Below are 25304 nucleotides of genomic sequence, written 5' to 3'. Positions count from 1 at the left end.
GCTCACCTCTCTCACACCGGTCTCCGCTGTAGCTCGGCAAACACACACACACAAACGAGTCTTCTTTATCGATGCAGGTGCCGCCGTTCTCACAGGGGTTCGACTGACAGTCGTCGACATCTGCAAGAACATCAGAAACAATCACTCATGATTCTCCCCGAGGAAACACACTTCCCAGCTCTTCTGGTGAAATATTAACTTAGACTCAGATGCTTCTCCTAAAGTTCCCTAGTAGAAATAAATTATACATGTGTTTATGTATATACGTTTACACCCACATATATATATATTTATTTTTTTGTGTGAGAAACAGACTGAAGCTGTCTTTGTGTGTCTTTCTGTGTGTGTGTGTGTGTGATATATAAATATATACTCACACACACTATAACATCATATTATATTACATATTCATATATGTGCTGCAGGATGTTTTAATTACACATAATGATCACTGACTGTCGGGTCAGATGGCTGGTCACTGAGAAGCGGGATTAGAGATCCACTTAATGTTAATTGCTAATATGCTAATTCTTTAATCTGCTTTTCTAATTAATGCTATCTATATAATTATAACCAAAGTTATAATGCTGGTCTATGCGTGAAGTAACTACACCGTTACTATGTTTACTATGAATAGTTACACACTACCATTTAAATGTTTCGGGTCGGTACAATTTTAAGCCTCTTCTGCTCACACCGAGCTGCGTTTATTTGATCAAAAATGCACAGTAAAATTGTGAAATATTATGTTTTACTGTTTTCTATGTGAATATATATGAAAATGTAACTTATTCCTGTGATCAAAGATGAGTTTTCAGCATCATTACTCCAGTCTTCAGTGTCACATGATCCATCACAAATCACTCTAATATGATGATTTGATGCTCAAGAAACATTTATGATTATTATCAATGTTGGAAATAGCTTCATATTTTTGTGGAAACTGTGATGCAATTTATTTTTCAGGATTCTTTGATGAATAGAAAGTTCAAAAGAGCAGCATTTATTTAAATAGAATCTTTTGTAACATTATAAATGTCTTTACCGTAATTTTTGACCAATTTAATGCATCCTTACTGAATAAAATTTATTTAGTGCCCATTTAATTGACCATTTATTTCAAATAGACCCCAAACTTAAAGGGATGGTTCGGAGTAAAATCAACCCAGGGTCCAAATTACACAGTAGCACAAATAGGTTCTGTACTCATAAAACGAGGCATTGGAAAGTTTGTAAGTACATCAGGAGTTTATTTAAATAACACTTGCCTGACGGCTAATGCTACCGCTAACCCGGACGTCGACGTCACTTCAGTGGTTTGGGAAAAGCATGTAAAAGTCCTGGCAGAAAGCGATGCATAAGGATGTAGTGTAACGACGCCCAGTTCCAGGAATGCACTAATATTTTGTTGGTAGTACCAGTTTGCAACAATTATTACAAAACTTTGGAAAAAAATTATAATTCGTCGTTACACTACATCCTTATGCATCGCTTTCTGTCAGGACTTTTATGTGCTTTTCCCAAAACACTGAAGTGACGTCGATGTCCGGGTTAGCGGTAGCATTAGCCATCAGGCAAGTGTTATTTAAATAAACTCCTGATGTACTTACAAACTTTCCAATGCCTCGTTTTATGAGTACAGAACCTATTTGTGCTACTGTAGAAGTTTGGTGCCATTCTGGGCATTATTAGTGGAGTAATTTACCAGATACAACCTTGGATCCATTAGCGCTGCACTAAGCCATCCGGCTGATATCTCTAAATAAGCTCTAACTTAAATAATGTTCGACCAAGGGAAAAAAGGCTCGAGGTCATGGTGCAAAGGACCCTAGGTTGATTTTACTCCGAACCATCCCTTTAAGTATTATAATGCATAATTAGAAACGGTTAACGGGTGTTCTTTAAACCTCCTTAACCAGTGTTCATATCCTGACTGATCACAGAGATATTAATTAAACCCATAATCGAATCGCCCAAGTGGAAAACAGAGCGCAGCACATTTGCATAATTTTACACTCATTCATAGTAATAAACTGTCAGTGTGTGTGAACAGCGTGGCAAAATATTTACAGAAGCAAGCAGTGCTGTCAGGTTTCATTAAAACCAGGAGAAAAGGATAATTCTGGGATGGAACAAGTGCCCACACACACACACACACACAGGCATCATATGATCCAAGCTCATGAAGAAAGACAGACGATTCATTAAACAACAGCAGGTCAGAGACATTTCTGAAGCGTTTCTCCTGAGTCTCACACTCCCATTCAAACATCACAGAGCAATCCATGATTAAAGAGGGCATATTATCCTCGAAGCCACTCCTTCTGAAAAGCACAATGTGCTCTGAAGTCAATCATTTCATCCCTTAAAACTCATCTTTGATCACCAAAATGACATATTTAAACGTTTTTGCATTAAAATATCTTGACTGTAACTCGACACCCTCGCCTCATTTAGTATGCGCGGTTCTATGAATATGCAAATGAGCCCCGCCTCCACTCACTCACTCAGCTCAGAGATCCACTGGTTGACGATCACACGTTGATCTGATTGGTTACAAGGTAGTTTGTGACGTCAGAAACACCAGCGATTTCAAAGCGTGTTTTTGAGACTGTCTTTGGTTCACTGCAGTTTTAAGGAGAAAATACTCAGCAATGGTGTCGACTTATGAATTTACACATGGTTTGTCTTAAAGCGTATTAAAAACACCACATAGACACATAAACAACATTAAAAGCTGGATTTTCACCACAGGGGGACTTAGGTTTCACCAAGGTTTGATTCCCAGGGAATGCATGAACTGATCAAATGTAAACCTTCAATGCAATGTAAACCAAAAATGTAATACATTAATGCAAAAAAACAAATGTAAAATACTATTTCATGCAGTTGAGATTAGCATTATAGTACATATTTCTTTATGTGAGTACACCATAAGTACGGGGATAATATATATCCAACTTTATATCAAGCTGTGCGATAATAAAATGAAAGTCATACACAGATTTGGAGAAACATGAGGGTGAGTAAATGATGACTGTTTGATTTGTGACTGAACGATCCAGATGGACAGTAGATCATGAGATCTCTCTGAAACAGGAGGATAGCTTGACTCCAGCAGATTCCAGCATGAGGAAATGTGAAGCGTGAAGAGTCATTTAGCGTCTGTCACAGGTTTGTGTAAGCGCTTTAAAGCTCACGGATTACTCAGCAAAACATCCACAGACTGTTTATAGGACATTAACGCAGACATTTCCCAATATAGCAAACACTTCGGAGGATCAACGTTTGTCAGGCTTGCAAAAAAGTTGCCATCAGAGGAGCTTGAAAAGAGAAAGTTGAACGTCTTAAAAGTTTGCGTAACGGCATCAGTCCCGAACGTCTCTCTGCTTCAGTCAGACTCATGAACCTCTTAGGCTTTAAGTGGATCTCAGACGAGCAGAGGATCATGGGAAGGCTGTATTCTGAGCTCAGGATGTTTTAAGCAACTTAATGCGTGACGGATTCGAGCGTTGTGTTCATCACACCATTTCACGGCTCCTTAAATGTGACGGGAAGAAAATGAAGCCTGATGAAAACTTGAATAAGCTGAATGTCATAAAGCCTCTCAAGAACATATTTCATCACACAATTAAATCAAAGTTATTATTTTCATGATAATTAACCATTCCTCCACAAATTCTCATTAATGTAAAAATAATGATAAATACATCTTTTTTTTAATTATAAAGTGTTTATGTTATTAGGGGAGTGTTTGTTGTACTGCCTTTGATTTATATTACGGTACATAAAAAATGGATTAATATTTTTGATTAATATAATATGCAGTACTTTTTACTGCAATACAGTAATTTGTTACTGTCATATGAGAATCTAATGAGCCAGTGAGGCAAACAGGAATTACAAAATAATTACAAAATGTATAATAAAATAAACAAAAAAAGTAGAGGGAAAAATCTCATAATTACTGTCAATGCAAAAAAAAAAAATAGTGATCCTAAAAGTACTCCTTTCTTTTCACAAAAATAAATAAATAATTTATTTTATTTAAGTGTGTGTATATATATATATATATATATACAGTACCAGTCAAAAGTTTGGAAACATTACTATTTTTAATGTTTTTGAAAGAAGTCTCTTATGCTCATCAAAAAAAAAAAAAAAAAAACCCGTAATATTATGAAATATTATTACAATTTAAAATAATGGTTCTCTTTTTTAATATACTTTAAAATGTAATTTATTTTTGTGATGCAAAGCTGAATTTTCATCAGCAAGTACTCCAGTCTTTGGTGTCTTATGATCCTTCAGAAATCATTCTAATATGCTGATTTATGATCAATGTTGGAAACAGTTGTGCTGCTTAATATTTTTTTTATAACCTGAGATACTTTTTTCAGGATTATTTGATGAATAAAAAGTTAAAAAGAACTGTATTTATTTAGAATAGAAATCTTTTGTAACAATATACACTACCGTTCAAAAGTTTGGGAACAATAACTTTTTTTTTTTTTAAGAAATTAGTACTTTAATTCAACAAGGATGCGTTAAATTGATAAAAGGTGATGGTAACGATTTATATTGTTAGAAATGTTTTTATTTTGAATAAATGCTGTTTTTAGGAATAAATGCTGTTAACGTTTTACTCATCAATGAATCCTGAAAAAAGTATTCCAAAAAAATATATTAAACAGCACAACTGTTTCCATCATTGATAATAACTGAGTATCAAATCATCATATTAGAATGATTTCTGAAGGATCATAAGACACCAAAGACTGGAGTACTTGCTGATGAAAATTCAGCTTTGCATCACAAAAATAAATTACATTTTAAAGTATATTAAAAAAAGAGAACCATTATTTTAAATTGTAATAATATTTCATAATATTACTGTTTTTTTTTTGTTTGTTTTTTTTTTACTGCAGGCTTGATGAGCATAAGAGACTTCTTTCAAAAACATTAAAAATAGTAATGTTTCAAAACTTTTGACTGGTACTGTATAAAATAAATAATAAATAAATATTTAAGTGTGTATGTATATAGCCTATATATATATATTATTTGATTAATTAATCGCCATATATATATATATATATATATATATATAAATAAAATATTTAGTGTTTTATTTTTATTATTATTATTATTATTTATTTTTTTATGAAATTACACTAAATAAGAAGCTAAAACTCCAGTAGGTGATGGTAAACGTCTAAATGAGTAAGCGAGTCACTAATTCATTCGATTCGTTCGAACAACTGATTCATTCAGGAATGAAGTAAATGGCTCTTTATGAACGAGTCATTGAATCATTGGTTCACCCGATTGATTCGCTCGAAACGCTGATTCATTCAGAAACGAAGCATCACTGTCTGTTGCTCAGAGACGCAGTTCAACAATATTGTGTCTAATATATTACACAATATTGACTTCTTATTTATTGAACTGTTGTATAAAATCAGTATCACTCAAAACCAGCACTAGTGTGATATTGGAGCTGTTGCTCATGTGATATTGATCAACTATATCACGATATAAATAAATATGAGGCAAAACTACATTTTTGCCCTGATATCTTGAATCATAGGGGAATATAACTGCATTCTATAGGCTTCATCACACAGTGAGTTGTTGCCATCACCATCAGCCGGATGAAATGTAAGATGACCTATGACCTAGGTCTGGGGCGGGTGAGTTAAATGCGTTAATTTCCCATAACTAATTAATTAAATTAACATGTTAAATCGACAGCCCTATACACACACACACACACACACACACACACACACACACATACAGAGCAAACATAGGCCACATATAGAGATGAATTCCCCATTAAACATCTCATTAAATACGTGAACAGTGGTTGATCTTGATTTCCATACTGATATTCGTCAGTAGAAAGGAAAAGCCTCTCCTGAAGTCATATCCCGTGTCTTAAAGACTCGCAAGGTACTTCTGCGCTTCATGAATATTTGAATTGGCTCATACATTATGCAAACCGGGAGAGCTGCGAGTCTACATGAGCTAAAGCCTGTGAGCTTCTGAAGTCTTCATGTCTTCTGCTCACAGAAACAAATCATGCGCAGATTAACACCAGATTACTGCAGACATACAGTACAGCCTCAGAGAGAACACATGAAAACACTCATCATGGTCAAACCTCTTGCTTGTGTCAGTCAAACACAATCTCCAGACACTGAGAAGAAAAGCTGTCTGTCATTCTGCCTCAGAAGAAACAAAGCTGTGAAGGTCTCCTGAAAACTACACCTTTTACCAGCCAAACACACTAATCTAAAGCACTTCGCCTTTTCAGTTAATTATAATAAAAGCACAAACTGAATTAGCACTGACCTTCATCTCATTGTTCTCTCCCAGAACACACTGCTGTAAATACGAGGTCAAAATAAAACCTGTCAGCCTTCCCTTGACCTCTGACCCCCCAAACGCAGGGCTTTGTGTCTCAAATGATGGACTACATGACCTCTGACCTCTGTATTGACCTCTGCCTATATGGCAGCTGTATTTAAAAATTGAGAGAAACGGCCTGTCGAGTTTCTGGTTTCTCGGGTGTTTCTGCTGATGTGTCTCACACACGTCTCATCGAGACACTGTCAGAAACGCCTCAGATTTGAGAAGATATGATCTGAAATCAAAGGTTGTCAAAAGATCTCAATATGAAACATTTCTCGTCAAATGATCTGAGCTGCTTCATATTCAGTTTATAGTATTAAACTCTTACTGGTTATTCTTTTTCTAAACCGTAAATTATAAAAAAATTTAAATTGGAAATTGAAATGGCTGAAAAATAGTTAAGATATAAATATTAGACTTAATAAACTTAAAATGAAAATTCCTTTGGCAACTTAAAAAGTTAAAGTATAAAAAAACTTTATATAACTGATAAAAATAAAGCTATAGATAGAAATATTTAAAATAATAAAAAAATTTTTTTTACTAAAATGACTCAAAATGACTAAAACTTGAACTAAAATTAAATCAAAAGCTGAAAATATAAAAACAAAAGCTAATTCAACATGTTAAAAAAAATACTATAATATAAATCATACTAAAATGTCATCATTATCTATTTATATGTCTCATATTTAAGGAGAAACATCTGAGACAGAGTTGAATATTTTCCTCTAGGTATTCATGCAAATTTTAATAACATGCAAAATTCCTTGATATTTTTGATATATCCTTGATATTTTCCAGTTATTCATAAAAAATCACTTTCTAGACTTTTTGGGGGGGGGGGGGGGGGGGGGCAATTAATCTTGTGATTTAATAGATTCAGGATGTTCACACATTTTGATAAAATTAAATTTCATAACTTTTCTAATTATTTCATACCTTTTAAATCAGTTTGTAGATATAAAATATCTAATATACAAATATACAAAGAGCAATTTTAGGCCTGGAAATCATTTGAATTTGAACGTTTCCTGATATTTTACAGTGAAACGTGGGATCCCTGGGCATGTGTGTGATAATGTGTGTTTTTGGGGAACTGTACATTAGGATGAACTGTTTTAAATCACATGTCTGGATAAAGCCCTCCTGAAGAACACAACATGTGAAGGACAGACTGTATACGACAGATGGTTCACGAGTTAAACGAGTTCATGAGTTAAAAACTGTCATGGGTAAAAAGCAATTACACATTTGGATAATTCACTTAAAAATGATGTTTATACTGCTAGTTATTATCTCCAAAAAGTCATAAAAAGCGCATTACAGTATCACGACAGAAGTCCATCTGCTATATTTGAAGTCTTCGGAAGTCATAAGATCTTCTGCATTTGGAACAGACTTAAACTGAAGTCGTTATTCAGTAAAAATCTTGTATATGCCACACACACACACACACACACACACTGAAAAGTTCTCTGAACATTCACATTTTTTAAATGTTTAAAAAACATCAAAGGGAACGTTCTATCATTCTTCAAACATTCCGAAACTGTTACTTTTGAATGTTCTCTGAACGTTTAAAAAACAACATTCCACTTTAACCGAACATTCTGTTATTCTGTAACTGTTTGTTCATAAGTTTGAAAGAACCGTGAGTTCAGACTGACGACTGTAATGATGTGCTTTTGGAGCTGGTCACTTTTTTTTTTTTTTTTTGTAAGAGCAGCTTTTCTTTCTTTTCTTTCTTTTCTGTCACAGAAGAAATAAAGGTTCGGATCGCCATGAAGTGAGAAAACGTTCATATCAGTTTAAAGTCTCACCGATTTCACAGCTCTCTCCTGCGTATCCCTGCGGACAGAAGCAGCGGAAAGCCTCTCCGTGAGGAAGACACGTCCCTCCATGAAGACAACTGCATCTGTCGTCCACTGCAACACAACACACACACACACACACTGCTGTCACTGGTGCTGTGGAGGTGATCCATCACAATCTGTCTGTGATTATAAACACACACACGCACACACACACGTGACTAATGAGAGTTAGACACACGTCAGAGAGGTTCAGGAGGAACACCTGGTAAATGAGTCCAGTTTTACAAACATCATGTGACCCTGGATCACGTCACCAGTCACGAGTCGCACGGGTATATCTGTGGCAATAGCCAACAATACATTATATGGGTCAAAATTATCCATTTTTCTTTTATGCCAAAAATCATTAGGATATTCAGTAAAGATCATGTTCCATGAAGATATTTTGTAAATTTCCTACCGTAAATATATAAAACATTTATTTGTGTGAGTGAATGCAGCACAATCGTGATCATTAATGAACAACTTTAAAGGAGATTTTCTAAATGTTTCGATTTTTTGCACCCTCACATTCCAGATTTTCAATAGTTGTATCTCGGCCTAATATTGTCTTATCCTAACAAACCACGGTCATACCTTTACCTGTTGCAAAACTGTTTAAATATCTAACACTAATATGAGCAATAATAATAGTGACGCTTGACTTAGATACATATAGTTGAATACAGTATTTGTTTAAGGTGTGTGTAATTAATCCAAATCAAACCCAAACCGTGATTAGCTTAGTGTATCAAATAGAAAATGTATGCATGAAATTAGAAGCTTTATGAGCCCAATGATGCAACATTTTAAGAGAGCCATAAATATTAATATTGTATTTTTAAAGCTGCACTGTAAAATAATTGTATTATTAGTAGTATTATATTATTGTTCTTAAACACTATTTTTTAAAATATTATATATATTATAATAGTAATATTTGTTATTTTGTTTAATATTCTTTAGTAATAATAATAATAATAATAATATGTAATAATAATAATTATGATCAAAATCTATATAATTATTATATTTACAGTATATTAAAACATAATTATCAAATTAATTATTATAAACAATTATACTACTACTAGGCTACTAATAAAATGTTATTATTATTAAAACCAATATAATTAACATAATTTATATTAATATATAATTGTTATAAAAATAAATAATTATAAAAAATTATAATACTACTAATACTGCTAATAATAATAATGAGTGGTTATTATTATTATTAAAATCTATATAATTAATATATTTATATATTAAATATAAAAAAAAATTTACACAAAAGTGTGCAGTCCTACAAACATAGCTTAATTTTTAATACATTTAAATCACAATGGCAATTTAATTTTGATTTATTTATTTTTTTCCTCTAGTTGAGTTCAAACACAGATCAAATAACTCTCACACATGACGAACGACCTCCACCTGTGTCAGACTAACAGTGTGACATGAAATAATACGCATTTATCATTTATAGAGCGATAGCAAAAGTAGATCTACTTGAACTTCCTTGCATCGAGGACATATTTATACATGTTGCGTTCTGGTCTATTATTGTGGCATCATGAGTTTTAGATTCACCCCATTACAGATAAGCTGCGTTTGGTCACTTGTGTGCGGATCCTGAGCAGAATAACCAGACGTCATGATGACAGTCAGTCAGTCTGAAAACACAACACTATCATTTAGTTCAGCTCTCTCTGGAGCCTCTCTTCATCACACCACATGTGCGCTCGTTCAGGCCTGTAATGGGTTTCAGAGAACAGCTCGTTCTAATACACACACTGAATTAGTTTCAGCACTGACCTGAACTGTGACAATCCCACAACCACATCACCATATATATATATATATATATACAGAGAGAGAAAGAATCGAAGATGCAGTGGAATGAAAAATCTTTGTGTGAAAGTCAATTCACAGACTGAAGGACATATACGTGATATACATTTAAAGACATCACAAATCAACATTTACTCACCCTCATGTTGCCCCAAACCATATATCCTAAAGCGATATATACACACACATATATATACACATACATATAAACAGGGCTTGACATTAACACTTGCCAAATGCGGGTGGATTTCATCAGTGGCGTGTAACGCAGTCTCTCCTACTAGACACACTAGTATAATATTATATATTATATATACATTTTTCAATTGTAGTTTTTTAAAGTCCCCCTGTGGTAAAAATCCAGCTTTTAATGTTGTTTATGTGTCTATGTGGTGTTTTTAATACGCTTTAAGACAAAGCATGTGTAAATTCATAAGTCGACACCATTGCTGAGTATTTCCTCCTTAAAACTGCAGTGAACCAAAGACAGTCTCAAAAACACGCTTTGAAATCGCTGGTGTTTCTGACGTCACAAACTACCTTGTAACCAATCAGATCAACGTGTGATCGTCAACCAGTGGATCTCTGAGCTGAGTGAGTGAGTGGAGGCGGGGCTCATTTGCATATTCATAGAACCGCGCATACTAAATGAGGCGAGGGTGTCGAGTTACAGTCAAGATATTTCAAGGCATGAAGACATTTTTGTCTTTCTGTATGTCATTTTGATGATCAGAGATGAGTTTTAAGGGATGAGATTATCGACTACAGGGAGACTTTAAAGAAGCATCTGAAATAATAAACTAAGTACAATGTAGTGATTTTTCGATACATATATAGAAATATCTGAAACGCTTTCAATATTAATTTTCTGCAGAATAGACACGATACCAGCTACTCTTTCTCTCTCTCATCTCTCCGACAGCGAGTGACACACAAACCCGCCTCCACTCACTCACTCATTTCATTTGCTCCGGTGTATTGCATGCACATAAAGCTGCCTCTCAATACCACACTTACCAAGTTATTTTTCTACACTTAAACAGTCAAATACACAAAATAATGTCAAAATGCCGGTCTTGGCGAGTATTCACGTTCACACAGTCAGTTGTGTTTTAAGTGAACGTAAACAGATGAGAAAGAAAACGCATGTGTAACAGTATAATGGATCCGTGCATCAGGTCTTAAAGTGACAGTAGCCTAATATACCGGCTGCCAAATTATGAGATAATGTTAAAAATATCTATGTGGCAGTTTTCCCCATGGTTATCGATGTCAAAATTATGGCCAGTGAAAATACTGAGTGGCCAGTAGCTTTGGAAAACCACTACCCACAGTGACTGGTGAGCAAAAAAGTGCATGTCAATATAAGAATATCTCTTTTTTTTCCCCCACAGAACCAAGAAATACATAGAGGTTTATATCTGTATAATTATTTTTCTATGTCAGTCTTTGTCTTTTCCTCTGTCTCTCTCTCACATTGATGGGCTTCACAAACTCTCTTGGATGCATTGAGGTTCTGTTGTCATGGTAACTGTGCGGAGAGCAACCCGCCAATAATCCTCTCGTTCCACAGGCCACGCCCCTTTTCACTTAATTACCGGCATCACATGGCAAACCATCGTTTCAGCCCTAAATTGGTTTGCTTGTTTTAAGCACAAATGCAAACGAGCCACAACCTTGAGGTCACACCAGCATGCCATGATGGGATATACGGTACACAGAAAACTATATGCGACCTTATATAACTGTTAAAAATCACCTCTCACCTATGCATTTGCCCTCTTAACCTCACAAAGCAGAGCGATATGCAAATATTGCATACTGAGAGAGAGAAATAGAGTGTGATAATCGCACAATCATCAGGCAGACTGATTTAATTCAGTGTTTACACAGCTGCAAATTTACTTCCACATCATCACATTAACACAGCGTGTGCTTTAATCTTCTTCAAAACACTTCAATGATATTATTAACACGCTGCGCATAAATAACACACATACCATTTTATACAAAAACCCTGTTAGTTAGATAAAAATGTCACACTTACAGTATTTAAAAATACAATATTTAATATTTAAAAGATCTAATTTTCTTGCTTTTTCGAAATAAAAGAGATTTAAACATACAGATTTTGATATCATTGATATATTATAGGTCTTTTTAATTCGTTTTTATTTTTAGAATTTCCGTTTCCTTATAATTAAAGTTCATTTTCTAGTTATTGTGCGTGTTTTGTCACTTTTATCTATATATTGTTTCTACATTTTTTGTTTTAGCTATTCTAGTACTTCACGAAACTAAATGAAAATGAGAAATGTTTTCAACTAGCTGGATAAAATAAGTTCGTAAACATATAAACATATTGCATATTTATATTTATATATTTGCTATGGACGTCAGTGTGTTTCCTCCACATCAGTCGTGTCAGTCTGTACAGGCCACAGGGCTCTTGTGATTGACAGGTGATGTAACACTGAAGGTCAAATCTGGCATTCGTCAGGACGACAGACAGGAGACACTAGAGAATGTCGGTTTGTGTCAGTCCGACTGCTTCTAACATGACCGGAGAAAAGACAGAAAAGCCAGTTAGCAGCCAGAGATTGAGTGGAGACTAAAATAAGAAGATCTGCAGTCATGAGTGTGACGAGCTCTTGTGCATTAAAACACTTTCCCTGAGAGTCAGAGCTAATCAGAGCAGATGCTGAAGACGAGTGTGAACACACACACACTCACACACACACACACACACACACACGCACACACACACACACACACACACACACACACACCTCCCACTGTAGCGTATCACATATTCAAGAGCCGGATGAAGTGCTAAACCGCTGGGAGCTGAATAGTGGCACATACATGCATTTATACACACACACACACACACACACACACACACACACACACACACACACACACACTCTCACAAATTCTCACACACAATCACACACATAAACTCACACGCACATGCTCACATGCGCACACACACTCACATACACATGTGCGCACACACACACAAACACTCGCGCACACACACACACACACACACACACACACACACGCATGAGTGACTGAAAAGCCATTACAAAAAGTGAAATAGGCTGTATAGATTAGTCGATATATCATTTATTTCATATCAATGAAAAAAGCTCCTCACTAACCTACATTCCACAACAATCCAAATGTAATTAATATTCATGAGCATAGCTAATAAGTGTTATATTGTGTCTCTGCACTTTTTAAATGATTCTGAAACATGTGAAAAGTGAATCGGACACATCAGGCCGCGAGTCAATGAAATGTACCGATTATCTGCCATGTGCTCATTAATTATAATGGTTTGGTTGCTACGCCAGACAATCAGCACAACTAGTGTGAAATTGATTTTTATGTCCATTTTGACATCCAAATATTCCTAACTGGCCGCAAACTCTCAGTATTATAAGCAAATCTGTGGGCGTTGATTAATATTCATGCACCAATATGAATATTCATTCAGTGAGCCCTCCGCCCAAAGCACACACTCATCACATAATTAAACCCAACAAGAGTCTCTCTCCTGCACCTGGACGTCCACCCACCTGCCAAATCTGATTCAAAGGTTATTCAAAATCTCTTATCTGGTGTAAATACTGTGCAGGCATCAGGACACGCTCTCAAAACAGGAGGAAAACAGGTTGTTTAATGGTTCTTTGCAGCAACTTAAGTTAAAAAAAAAACTAATCGAAACATTTTTGGCTTTATAAGGTTGCACTTTTCTAAAGAAACAAAATGTTTCTCTACAATAATCTATCTAAATGTAACCTGCGCAAATGACAAGTATGATGTCATCAATCCCTCTTGTTTTCCAACCCCTAATACGGTGTTCTGCTCAAACGTAGATGTTTATAATGTGGTAACAATAGTGTTTCATCGTGAGGAGCGGCTCGATCGCTTTAGTAAATGGTCTCTACGAGCGCTGTGAGTTTGGAACACTCACACTGTGCATTTGAAAAGCAAAATGCATCAAACATTAGGCTACATGTTTTTAGTGCAATCTCATTTCATAACGAATGATAACATTTGAAGTAACATATGCTAATCCATATATTTTTCTCTAGTGTAGTGATATATAGTTATAGGCCACCTGCATTTCTCCCCCCCCCCCCCAATAATAAACGTTTTCTGTAAATGAAAAAATATTATTATTGTTATTATAATTTTATGCAGCACTATACAAGTATATATATATATATATTTTTGTGAATTTTAAATCGCAATTTTAACTAGAAAAATCACAATTAGATTTTCTTCCCCAAATCGTGCAGCCCTAGTTTCTCCTGATATCAGCATGTTCACAGTTTTTTTATTTTTTTATTACAGGGACCAGATGCCACTGATGAGTCCTGCTGACTTAAACATTCACACGAGTCTCTGTACATGAACATGGGAAAAATGAAAAAGCAAACACCTTGGAAATGACAGGTATGGTGAACATGAACTGTTTCAGGAATGGCACAAAGGTGTATGACTGTTCAAGTCTCTGTCTTTAGATCACACTGATCTAATTCCTGTTGAAACAGTTCCTGTTCAATAATGTGCCTTTTTGTCCTATCTTTGGATTATGTTGTGTTCTAAATAAATCCAAATAATCAAAAAGCAATTCTTTTAATCTCTCCACATTTGTTCTAGTTCCCTCACAGTCCCACCTGATAGGGCCATTAGGGGAGGGTCTTTGTCTTCTCAGGTGTGAAATACATCAATATTCATGATGACTCACGCCCTCCTCGCATATAGCTTTCTTACAAAAACCATGTCTTTCAAATCCTCACTTCTCATCCAGCTGTATCTGTCTGCAGCATTTGACACAGTTAACCACCAGATCCCCCAGTTAATCCTAAAGACAAAGTGAGCCGAACTCCAATGGTTCAACCTCTCAGGTAGGTCCTTTAGGGTGTCATAGAGAGGTGAGGTGTCTAAGACCCAACATCTAGCTACTGGAGTGCCTCAGGGCTCAGTGCTTGGACCACTTTTCTTCTCCATCTACTTGTCATCACTAGGATCTGTCATTCAGAAACATGATTTTTCCTATCACTGCTACGCTGATGACACACACAACTCTACCTCTCATTCTAACAAGGTAGCTACTCGCATCTCAGCCTGCCTGACAGACATTTCTTGCTGGATGAAGGACCACCACCTTCAACTCAACCTTGCGAAGACTGAGCTGCTTGTGATCCTGGCCAACCCAACATTACACCACAACTTCTCCCTTTAGCTAGGTTCGTCATCCATAACTCCATCAAGGTCAGCCAGGAACCTTGGAGTGGTAATTGATGATCAACTGAACTACACAGACCACATTGCTAGAAATGCCCGGTCCTCCAGATTCGCCTCATACAACATTAGGAGGATCAGGCCCTTCCTATCAGAGCATGCTACACAAATCCTTGTCCAAGTGCTTGTTCTATCCAGACTGGACTATTGTAATGCCTTCCAGCTTGCACTGTCAAACCTCTGCAACTGATCCAGTGCAGTGTGTCTTTAATGAGCCGAAGAGACACACTTCTCCTCACAAAATAGCACTGGTTGCCAGTTGCCGCTCGCATCAAATTCAAGGCACTGGTGCTTGGCTACAGAGAGAGCACAAATAGAATATGCAGGAGGTAATACCACTAACTTGATAAACCACGTTAGCCGTTTTCAACCCGAGCTGTTAACACCTGGCAGAGCTGTAGAGTAAGCGGATGAGCTCCAACGTCACCCGAATCCGCAGCCAAAACGAAATCATCCACCCGCCCCAATCATTTTCTCTGATTTAAGTATCCGCACCCGATGGTCAAATTACAATTATTCTGTGTTGTTACGCGTGATTATAAATGGATGATCGTCACCTTCAACAGAGGCGACGGTTGATGCGCGCATCTTTAATGGTAACATAATACACACGCGCGCACACATCACTTTTGAAGTAAAATTGAAAATTGAGGATGCAGTGCATCGTGATATCGAATTGAACTGAATCGATGACATGATAATCGTAATCGAACCGAGCCGTGAGACCAGTGTAGGTTCACACCCCAAATACATAATGATGTGATTACGAGCAGGTTGAGTTAGGACCTATTAGCCTGCGCCATCTAGAGTTTCATGATAGAACTTTGTGTATAATTCACGTGATTCCTGTAATCCGTAAATATCTCAGAACCCCCATTAGCAATCTCAGCATTTATAAAACCCTGCGTACGGCCCTGATTGAAAACATAAACTCTTACCATCTCCTCCAATGGAGTGGTTCTTCCTGACGGCTTCGGTGCTGCTCAGATCCAGTTCTACGCTGCTGGTTCCCGTCGTTCCAAAGCTTGCCGTCCAAGACTCGTCTGCAGATGTTGAGATGGTCGATCCACTGTTTTCAGCACTAAAAGACACTCCAGAGGGTGTCGCTGTGCTGTGGATGATGGCTGTCGTCATCTCAGTGGTGCTTGGGTTCGGTCGCTTGGATTTGTTCCTGCGTCTGTACTGGATTTCTCCACGGGCCTCACGGCCGTGTGCGGGACCGGTGCTGGCAAGGGAACTGGTGGTGGCGAGGGAATCGGTGGTGGCGAGGGAATCGGTGGTGGCGAGGGAATCGGTGGAATCGGTGGTGGCGAGGGAATCGGTGGTGGCGAGGGAATCGGTGGTGGCAAGGGAATCGGTGGTGAGGAGGCCATCGGTGGTGGCGAGGGAATCGGTGGTGGCAAGGGAATCAGTGGTGGCGAGGGAACCGGAACTGGTGGTGGCGAGGGAACTGGTGGCGACGAGGGAACCGGTGGTGGCGAGGGAACCGGAACCGGAAACAGTGGTGGCAAGGGAACCGGAACCGATGGTGGCAAGGGAACCAGTGATGGCGAGGGAACCGGTGGTGGCGAGGGAACCGGTGGTGGCAAGGGAACCGGTGGTGGCGAGGGAACCGGAACCGGAACCGGTGGTGGCGAGGGAACCGGAACCGGTGGTGGCGAGGGAACCGGAACCGGTGGTGGCGAGGGAACCGGAACCGGTGGTGGCGAGGGAACCGGAACCGGTGGTGGCGAGGGAACCGGAACCGGAGGTGGCGAGGGAACCGGTTCTCGACGTCACCACTGTCAGGGATGACAGATACGTATCTCCCCACGAGCTGCCCTCCGTCTCCAGGACTCTACTCTCTCCAGAGTAATTCTCAGTTGATACGGAGACTTTGGGTTCGGCAGTTTTGGTTTTCTGCTCAGGTATTTCGGTCACCACGACCCAATCTCCTATTCTCTGTGCAGGTCGACCCGTGCGGTTGTCGCCCGTGGTGTCTGGCAGGATTGACGTCGACACGTCCGAACTTCTGGATGTGCTTAATTTATCAGTGACGGATGAAGGACGAGACAGCCATGAGCGACTCCACCATGATATCAACCCTGTGAAGACAAACACAAGCTGTGATTACTGTGGTGGTTTATTCAATCAGCAGTGCATCTTCTCGGATTCATTTCTACAATCTGTTTTTTTTTGTCTCGAGAGAGCGGAAATTTGTCTGCCAGACTTTCTCATTAATTATTCACTTGACTCCAGTTTTTATTTACTCATCTAAGACTTCAGGCTGTTAGTGGTCAAACATCACTACTACTGTTGCTCATTTTTAAGATCAATTGCCTGAATCAAACTTCAGCGTGTAACTCCGTCCGTTCATGTCCGTTTGTGCTAATGATTTCCTAAGTTATGTGTTTTGTTGAGGTGATCAGATGCACAATTTTTACCACTAAAGGCAGGAATGCTACATGACTTTTATAATCTGAACAGATTTCACAGGCATCATGCACTTGCTGTCTTTCTAACTGAGCAGCATTCAGTAAACGACACACAAACTCAAGCAAAAGACTGGCTCCAACTTTTGGCAACTGGGCATTGACTCAAATTGGGGCAAAAATCTGGGCAAAAGCCTAAAACTATTAAAGGGATACTTTTAGCATAGCTTAGCATAATGAATTGAACCGGACAAGACCATTAGCATCTCTCTCAAAAAAATGAACAAAGAGTTTCGATATTTTTACTATTTAAAACTCTTCTGTAGTTACATCGTGTACTAAGACCGACCGAAAATGAAAAGTTGCGATTTTCTAGGCTGATATGGCTAGGAACTATACTCTCATTCCTGAATAATGGACCCCCAGACCCGGAGATCGGCTGAATGGATTCGAAACCGGTAAAACTCAACTGTTTAACTCTGGGGGAGTTGTAAAATGAGCCTATTTCCAAAAAAAAGTGGAGTATCCCTTTATAAAAGTAGTTTTTGTTCATTCAAATAAAGCAGAAAGAAAGAAAGAAAGAAAGAAAGAAAGAAAGAAAGAAAGAAAGAAAGAAAGAAAGAAAGAAAGAAAGAAAGAAAGAAAGAAAGAAAGAAAGAAAGGAAAAGAGAAATGTTGCTAACTTAAATTAAAACGAGTTGAAGTACAAAAATTACAAAAACATAAGACTGAAATAAAAACACCTAATGAATTTACAAAAAAATTAAACAAAATGAATAATAATAAAGTAAAATAACTAATTCAAAATACTAATAAATACTATATTAGTATATAAATAATACTGAAACAACACTGATTCTTTATTAAAACATAGGCGACGTCTGATCTTCACATTGTGCCGCTCACTAAATTAAATCCCAAATGTTTTCACTTAATGCACAATATAATATCACAGCAAGAAGAACCAGCTGATGGATGAAAAGCAATGGGTATTTTACATCAAATGTGATTTTACAAAAAAAAAAAAAGAAGCTACATAAGCACTTGGCCAGCGCATCTACTTGCATTCAGTTATGAAATGCGTGCCGTTGTGTGTGAAATTAATCTCGCATTGCTAGAAGCTAATAATCTAAGTACGCCTGCAGGCCAAATGCTCGCGGCTTCATTTGTGAATTTGTTCTGGCCTGAAGCAGCATCTTAATGGTTGAGTGGTCTGAAATTCTCCACATAATAAACTAAAATAACAAATATTGGGTGAAATAGTCTGTCATAAATGCGGTGTAGGTAGGGAGCGCAGTAGGTTTTCGAACAGACAAGGTGCCTAATGTACAGTATAAATGTTATGTTCGCACATTTCAATGCCCTTTTTGTGCATACACAATGTTTATACATCATTTACACACACATATTGGGATTTATAAAAAATAAACTTAGCGTAAATATGTGCACACCATTTGTGCACAACAGAATGATTTGAAAACTGTTTTTATTTGTATTTATATATACACATTTAGATGAAATATCGCACTCTCATTAATGGAGTTAAGCACTCAAATTATATAAAGTCATTATCCAGAAGTTAAACAAAAAAATATCTGAATTTAGATTTGTTTAGATTGTTTTGTTTGTCAGTGACGATTGAATTGTCACTATCCGCTGACTGGGATTTATAAAGGGAATTTTGCGCAGATTCAAGCTTTTGTGCGTGTATACACTTTCAGGATGAAATCACTGGAAAGTTTTATACATGAGGTCCCATGTATATTTGGTATATCAGCAGAATAAACCACACAAAGTATTCAAGCGTACAGTCAGCGTACATAAGTGAACAGTGTGGTAGCAGTTTTCCTGTTTCTGGCTTTCAACCCTCAATTATGAAGCTTCCACTGGGACAGAGCCCAAATTCTGTCTTCATGGAAAATGGACTTTAATAATGTAGGAGACAGGCCTAAGTTTCCATTTGACGTTAAACATTAATGCTGTCGGGTTCAGGTTGGACCAGACAAGGTATCTGTATTAATGAAGGCAGAAAGGACACTAACTGAAGTATTATCTTGAAACTTTAACGTTCAGGCCTCCTCGACTCCTCGATTCATGTTTCTACAGGAATATACAGGTAAATACTTTTTAAAGTCTCCATGAAGTCAATAATTTTATCCCATAAAACTCATCTTTGATCACCAAAATGACATATTTAAACGTTTTTTTCCTTGAACATTTTTTTTTCTTCATGTCTTAAAATATCTTGAATGTATCTCGACACCCTTGCCTCATTTAGTATGCGTGGTTCTATGAATATGCAAATGAGCCCCGCCTCCACTCACTCACTCAGCTCAGAGATCCACTGGTTGACGATCACACGTTGATCTGATTGGTTACAAGGTAGTTTGTGACGTCAGAAACACCAGCGATTTCAAAGCGTGTTTTTGAGACTGTCTTTGGTTCACTGCAGTTTTAAGGAGAAAATACTCAGCAATGGTGTCGACTTATGAATTTACACATGGTTTGTCTTTAAGCACATTAAAAACACCACATAGACACATAAACTACATTAAAAACTTGATCTTCACCACAGGGGGACTTAAATATCCTCTCTTCCCAGTCTGTCAGTAACGCTCTGTTTAGTTCCTGTCTCTATGAAGCCCCTCCTTCTGAAAAGCACACTGTGCTCTGATTGGTCGGCTGGATCAGTGTGTTGTGATTGGTCGAGCGCTTCGAGTGTGTTTGGGAAATGTCCCGCCCCTTACATATCCGCCAGTTTCAACACACTACTAACTAACTCAACCAGGCTCCGCCCCTTTATTCAACGTATTAATCATTTAAATGAGGAATATTGTGACGTGTTTGTTCCCGAAGGAAACTCTAGACTACAATGGAGGCGTTTCAGGGAGTTCTGAAACACTGACACTGATATAGAGAAGAACTCAGCAACATTACACACTAAACAAAGATGCTCATGGGAAAAGGCATAATAGTCACCTGAGTCAGGAGTTGCAGTGGTTTGCGTGTCCATCAGGGGCGTCACACTCTTGGTTGTCGCCTCCGCATCACTTCCTGTCAAGTAGTTCCAGGGTTTCCACAATGAGCTGACGATGTTGTTGAGGGAACTCTTGCTCTTTCCTTGAGGAGCTGTAGGACTGACAGACTGACCGGATAGATCTTCATCCTCTTCCTCTGTGGCCGAGCCTCCAGGACCCGGATCTGACCCCGGAGCCGGAACCACCTGTTCTCCGTCTGGGAACGAGTCCAACTGTCCGCTCCAGTCCAGAGACGTGTCTCCAGCTCGGAGACGGGCTGTCAGATACTCGTCTGAGAGCTCGGGGGCTTCGGCGGCCATGTGCAGATCCAAATCTTTGTCCAAATCCACCTGTCCGGTCCAGTTAGTGGGATGAAGCTCGGGAAGATCCGACTGTGCGTCTGGAACACAGTCAGAGAGGAGCTTCATTAAGTTTAACATGGAAAAAACAACACTGTTTACTTTCAAAATATTACATTATTTTCTAAATATGACAGGATAGTTCAGATTTAACTCGCTCTTTGCATGGCAATTATGTGAAATAACTCATTTTAACAACATGCATTACCATTCAAGAGTTTGGGGTCAGTACGATTTTTTTATGTTTTGGGGAAAAAACTTGAGTATTGTGAAATAATATTCCAATTTAAAATGGCTATTTTTGTGTGAATATATTGAAAAATGTCATTTATAACTGTGTTTTCAACATCATTGCTTTAGTCTTCAGTGTCACATGATCCTTCAGAAATCATTCTAATATGAGGATTTGATGCTCGAGAAACATTTCTGATTATTATCAATGTTGAAAACAGCTTCATATTTTTGTGAAAACCGTGATACTTTTTATTTTTCAGGATTCTTTGATGAATAGAAAGTTCAAAAGAACAGCATTTATTTGAAATAGAATCTTGTCTTTACTGTCATTTTTGATCAATTTAATGCTTCCTTACTGAATTAAAGTATTCATTTCTTTTGATCTTTTGAAAACTCGGTAGAAAGGATCGATGTAACATTAAGTTTTGCATAAATTCTAATTTATATACTGTAACTCCATGACTTTTGGTGGGAAATATTACTGATTTTAATTATAGTTTTCAAACCATTCTAACTTTTAAAAATATGCAACATCACCTTGGTGATATATTTAAATCTGCAGAGTTGAAATATCAATCAAAACATTAAAAAAATGTTTGCAAGGTCATTTAAAAATCTCTTAAAACTCTCATTCTGTTCTAAAGAGAAGCTGAAGAATGGACCTGACAATCTGAATGATGACTATTTTCTATGCAAAAACCTTGACTGATGTTAAAAGTGACATATGAGGTAGAATATGCTCCCTTTACCAATAACAAACAAGAAGTTTTGATGGATTTAGTATAAAGAAATGTGGACTCAGCATAAGTGACGGTGACTGAACAGATAATCCACTGGTTAATGCTGAATGTCGAGTGTGTAATTGAATTGTACCAGTGGTGGCCGAGTGAGATCGGGATGCGTCGTCTCCGGTCATGTACCTCCACGGTCTCAGCAAGGACTTCATGATGCCCGTCACAGCCTTCTGCGGTTTCTCTGCTGTCGACGGATTCAATTCAGTTACTGCAGTTTCTCTCTCTAAACACATTACTCGAGTGGTAGAGCACATGCAAGCAACGTCAAGGTCACGGGTTCGATTACCAGGGACAGTCTTGTCAGATAAATAAATCTATATGTAACGTCTAAGGGTACATTCAGAATGACATCTGCATCTACTATAAAAATAAAATAAATGTAGTATGCAGTATGTATACTGTGCAAAGTTTGCTAATTTTCTTAATGCATGGAATACCAAATTCAAATAAATTGTGAAGTGTATAAAAATGGTGAGAGATATTGTCTCATAAAGCAATGCATTTGACTTGACTTTGCATTTCCAGTGTTTCCAGTGACTTTTAAACCCACAAAATTGGTTTAAAAAATGCAAAATATCTTTATTTCCAAGATCTCAGCTGAACAGCAAAAGCTGAATATTACTACTACTGTTATTTTAATTATATATTATTTATTAATATTATATATGAAACTATTTATTTAAAACATAGTACACTTAATAGTGTATTATTTAGTATTTGTATTTATTTAGTAAATAAATACATATTTAAAACATAATATACACTTACTTTAATAATTATATTACAATAATATAAATAATTATATTAAAATATAATTATAATAATATTAATAATAACAATAATATATTGGTTAATAAAATTAAAAACTTGCTGAATATTATTATTACTATTATTTTAATTATATATTATGTATTAATATTATATATTAAATTATTTATGACAGCTGAACGGCACTTGCTGAATATTATTATTACTATTATTTTATTATTTTAATTATATATAATGTATTAATATTAAATATTACAATATTTATTTATTTAATACATAGTACACTTAATAGTATACTACATAGTATAGTATACTATTTAAAACAATATTTATTTATAATAAACAATTAATATAAGTATATTACAATTATATACATATTTATATTAAAATATAATAATAATAATAGATTTTATTTATTTTAAATTGGTTTTGAAAATAAAAAATATCTATATTTCGAAAATGAAAGCTGAATGGCTTTTGTTGAATTAAACATGCAACATTAAAGTTGTTAAAGATATTATGCAATACACCGTAGACATTTTGCATTACGCCGAACATCTCCAGTAATACGTTTTTTGCCTCACATCATCATCATCATGGTTAACAACATCTCTTAAGCATGATCAAATCCCCACTGCATCCCTAGATCTATAAAATGACCATAATACAGTAGGGGTGTAACAATATATCATGTCACAATATAACGCAATACAAAAATGCAACAATATGTATCGTGGATGGATAGTTAAAAATTACTGTGTAAGAAAAAATTCAAGTTTTTAGAGTTTTAGTGTCAGTACTACATTAAACTACTATATATAATGTTGAATATAATGTATAATGATGCAATGGGCATATGCAAATGCAGAAATGCATATTCGTCTAAAATAATTCTGTCTTTTCAGCTTCAGAATCATGAATATTGTTATTCTGGTGTCTCTATTGTCCTGTGCTTTGGGTTTCAGCACCAAGTCCGAGTCTATTCAATTACACACACAATGTAATACCAAATTTAGCATTTTAATCAACGGTTCATTTTTTGTTAACCTTTAACCAAATGTCTTGGAGTATCGTAATAATATCGTACCGTGAGTTCAGTATCGTGATCTGTATCGAATCGAAATGCATATAAGTATACCTCAAAGGTATATAATATTGGTACCAAAAGTGTACATATTAGTAGTAAAAATAGAACCTTTTTAAAGGGTACCATCCCAGTGACAGCTTTTGTACCATTTTCCTTCTGTGTGTACCTCGATAGCAGAACGCATCAAAGCGAGCGGATCCGTTTCTCAGTTCTGTTGATGGAACGGTTGTGACGCCCGGTTCTCCACCGGGACACTCGGACCGAAGCGCTCTGATGGAAGACCTCACGCTCCCGTCAGACACCCAGCCCGGCTCACAGTGATCCAGGCCGGATCTCCAGGCCAGATAGAGCTGACCCACGCTGGCCAGCCGGCCTCCTGAAGACTCGCAGTGAGAAGAGGCCGAGGCACGGGTCAGTTTATCCGGGACGGAGACGGGGAACACCTCACCTGGAGAAACACCAGAACCGGTGTGAGTGAGGTTCGGCTCGACTGATGGATTAATGTCACAACACTACCAGGAGTTTAGAATACATGGGGAACACTTTACAATAAGGTTCATTAGCTAACATTAAAGTATATTGTGTTGTATATTTAATAATAAAAAAAAAAATTATATATAAAATTAATACATAATCTAAAATATACATAATAAATAAATAAAACTATTATTATTATTATTATTTTTAATTATTATTATTATATTTTAATGACATATTATGCACACTTATATATTTAATTATTTATTTAGTAAATAGTATATCATTAAGTACATTTATTTGTTTGGTAAATAAATAATTAATATATCAAGTAAATAATAAATAATGTAATATTATATATAAAATTATTTATTTAATGCATAGTATACTTAATAAATAATATACTACATTATATACTATTTAGTAAATAAATATTTAATATAATATCAATACATAAATAAATAAATAAATAATAATAATTAATCATATTTATAATAACAATTAAAGTTAGTTAGTTAATTAATACTTAAAATACTACATAAAATAAACACTTACATAAATATTTAATATAATATTAATACATAATTTACAATTAATAAAAAAATATTTATAATATTTATAATAATACTTATAGTTAGTTAGTTAGTGGGTTAGTGTTTCAAAGCATATCAAAGCAGTATATTAATACATATAGTATATTAATAC

The 25304-nt window shown here is 36.3% G+C and overlaps 1 protein-coding gene across 1 annotated transcript in view; it reads right to left on the bottom strand.

The window, feature by feature from the left end:
• The window catches only part of ncana (neurocan a), a 73565-nt gene that overhangs the window by 11781 nt on the left and 36480 nt on the right, over positions 1-25304 (bottom strand). The window contains exons 6-11 of the mRNA XM_084411883.1: positions 24289-24570; positions 22347-22451; positions 20843-21280; positions 16391-17536; positions 8241-8345; positions 7-120 (exon numbers count right to left, since the gene is read on the bottom strand). Coding sequence (XP_084268009.1) covers positions 7-120; positions 8241-8345; positions 16391-17536; positions 20843-21280; positions 22347-22451; positions 24289-24570 — 2190 coding nt within the window. The remainder of the gene's footprint in view (positions 1-6; positions 121-8240; positions 8346-16390; positions 17537-20842; positions 21281-22346; positions 22452-24288; positions 24571-25304) is intronic.

Source organism: Rutilus rutilus (assembly GCF_951802725.1).
Source record: "Rutilus rutilus genome assembly, chromosome: 6".
Lineage (NCBI taxonomy): Eukaryota > Metazoa > Chordata > Actinopteri > Cypriniformes > Leuciscidae > Rutilus > Rutilus rutilus.
Note: the sequence above shows the minus strand (reverse complement) of the source record. Positions and strands in the feature narration are given on the sequence as shown.